The sequence below is a fragment of the Montipora foliosa genome, chromosome 12 (genome assembly GCF_036669935.1).
Source record: "Montipora foliosa isolate CH-2021 chromosome 12, ASM3666993v2, whole genome shotgun sequence".
NCBI classification, from domain to species: domain Eukaryota; kingdom Metazoa; phylum Cnidaria; class Anthozoa; order Scleractinia; family Acroporidae; genus Montipora; species Montipora foliosa.
This window is the reverse complement of record NC_090880.1, coordinates 116,153-118,652: the sequence shown is the minus strand read 5'-3', so window position 1 is coordinate 118,652 and position 2,500 is coordinate 116,153. Positions and strand designations below refer to the sequence as shown.

The 2,500-nt window shown below is 41.5% G+C and overlaps 1 protein-coding gene across 1 annotated transcript in view; it reads right to left on the bottom strand.

The window, feature by feature from the left end:
- LOC137979912 (uncharacterized) overlaps positions 1–2,230 on the bottom strand; it is a 32,233-nt gene extending 30,003 nt beyond the window's left edge. Inside the window, exon 1 of the mRNA XM_068827225.1 lies at positions 2,123–2,230. Coding sequence (XP_068683326.1) covers positions 2,123–2,230 — 108 coding nt within the window. The remainder of the gene's footprint in view (positions 1–2,122) is intronic.
- Between the last annotated feature and the right edge of the window lie 270 nt (positions 2,231–2,500).

The following is a 2,500-nucleotide window of genomic DNA, read 5'->3' as shown; positions in this document are numbered from 1 at the left end:
TCTACTCATGTGTGACTATTACTCGAAGTTTCCCGTTATCAAGAAAATACCAAGTGGGCAATCCACAGGACAAACAGTCGTTAACCTTACAAAGTGCATGATGTCAGAACAAGGAGTACCTGAAGTCATAATTTCAGACAGTGGTCCACAATATGATTGTTAAAGCTACAAGCAGTTCTCCCAAGAGTGGGGCTTCCAACACATAACTTCCAGTCCCAGATACCCGCAGTCCAATGGGTGTATTGAGCGACAAGTCCAGACTGTCAAAAACACCTTAGACAAGGCTAAGAAGTCTGGACAAGACCCTCACATGTCAATGCTCTGTGTTAGATCTACCCCTCTTGATTCTCAGCTTCCATCCTCTGCCGAGTTACTGTATCAGCATAAGCTTGAAGCAAACAGAGTTGGAAATCAAATGCCAGACAGGGATAATATTACCCAGCGCCTGACAGAACGCCAGCAGCGCATGAAGCACTACTACGATAAGAAAGCACACTATCTCAATCCCCTGGCAACAGGACAACCCGTACACATACAGGATCAAGCCACAAAGAAGTGGTTCCCGGGAACTGTAAATTGTACCAGACCAGAACCTTGATCATATGAGGTCAAAACTCATTCTGGTTCAATCCTTCGCCGCAACAGGCGCCGCCTTCGTCCAGCAGACATGGGGCAAGTTGTGGTTAACTCTGAAGATGAGCTTGCAATTGCTGAGTCTGATGAGCCTGCTGAAGCATCTCATGATGTTCAGGAGTCTGCTAAGCCATCTCAAACCATAATGACTAGTCCTGCAAGAGATGTCGGTGTTACTTCTGGACCACCCTGTGCTAGTCCAAACCCCAGAACCTATCGGACCAGAACTGGGCGTGCGGTGATCAGACCAGCCCGTTTTGCAGAATAGTGCAATGTAAGTTTTCGATACCAGCTCATGTTTGTTCTAGTTCACGTTTACTTCTGCTTACATTTCTGCAGTTTTGCTTTACCATTTTACGATGTAATGCAGGAACCCTTTTTTATATATATCGTACACTACCAAAGTTGTTGGGACTTTGCAAGGACTTTCCATTCTGTGGAACTATAGATATTAAGTACCTTTAGAGACATCCATTTCACTGTTGTCTTATATATGTTTTTATATAAGAGGCCCTAGGGATGTCATAGTATGCCTCGCTTTGCACCAAGAGACTGGGAACTAGTCCGGTATTCTCTAGTATCTGCCATCTTGTAACATGTGAGTTACTCGATCCGGAAGTTGTGTTCCTCAGCATTCCTGTTTATTTCAGCAATGATATCTTTACAAAGATAAATTGGTACAAGCGTTTTCAGAGTTAAAATAAAGAATGAAGGATTCTCTGTTGAAAGCATACGTTGTCGTCAAAACCTCAAATTTGGTGATTTCACATCGTCGTTATGCAGAGGACAGGTAAGATACTTGCTAAAATCCGTGCTGCACATACAGCACGATTATTTATGCTCTTTTAACCAATGATATTACAGTTTTGTGGCAATGTCTTAGTCGTAGCCGTCGCCGTTTCTTAAATTCCCTAATGGTCCATTACAGTGCGGGTGTAGTGGACAACACTCAAGTCTTTCTCGCGTCAATCTCCTGCAACATTAGGATGTTTGCTAGGTAATCAAACAAAATATTTTTCAGTATGGGGTCTTTAGCGTAAGTAAGTAGCGTAAGCGTAGCGTAAGTAAGCCCGAAAACTACTTCATGATCCCTTCACAATCTCGTTAAATGATCACTCTACATTGCGTAAGCGAGGGTAGTAAATGCATAACAAAGCAAACCCCTAAATGCAAACTGCAAGATTTTACCAGTTTGTTCCACAGTCAAAAAACTCCAGCTCTGAACCAGAGTTAAACGCTTCATGGTCATGAGCTTCTGTCCACAGTTAAAACTGTGACACAAGAATAAACCAGTTGAAATACCTTCATGTTCATGCATGCCAGGATAAAAAGCGTTAAACAAACATTTTTTTTTTCTGCATTTTAAATATTTTTTATTTCTAGTATTGAATGTATTTTTGTTCGAACACACACCCTGGCATGCTCTTTTAGAAATCCATTTCGTCTCTTACTACTTCCTGTTATCAAATTAATGATGCACGGAACTTACAGCTTTGTAATCTGCAGACTTGTTCACCTCACTTGTGCTGGATCCCTCATCAAGTAAGCCTTGTTGAGAGGATAAGACAGGGTTTGCTTCTCCTGAAAACAAAGACATGTCACCACTTGGATTAGAGAGAGAGGGAAAGAGAGAGAGAGAGAGAGAGTTGGTGGTTGACTTTTCAGTGGTTCTTTCTTCTGAACATCCACTATGTTGTTTATGCAACTTCTCTATAAGGCCCTCACTGCATCGTTAAAGGGTGCAGCTTGAGTACAATTTTATGAAGATATCACCAAGGCTATGGGCAAAAACAGACAATGTATTGGGAAAACTATTCTGACATTAGGAAATTAAAACAGTAAGGATAACAAACAGAATAAAAACATT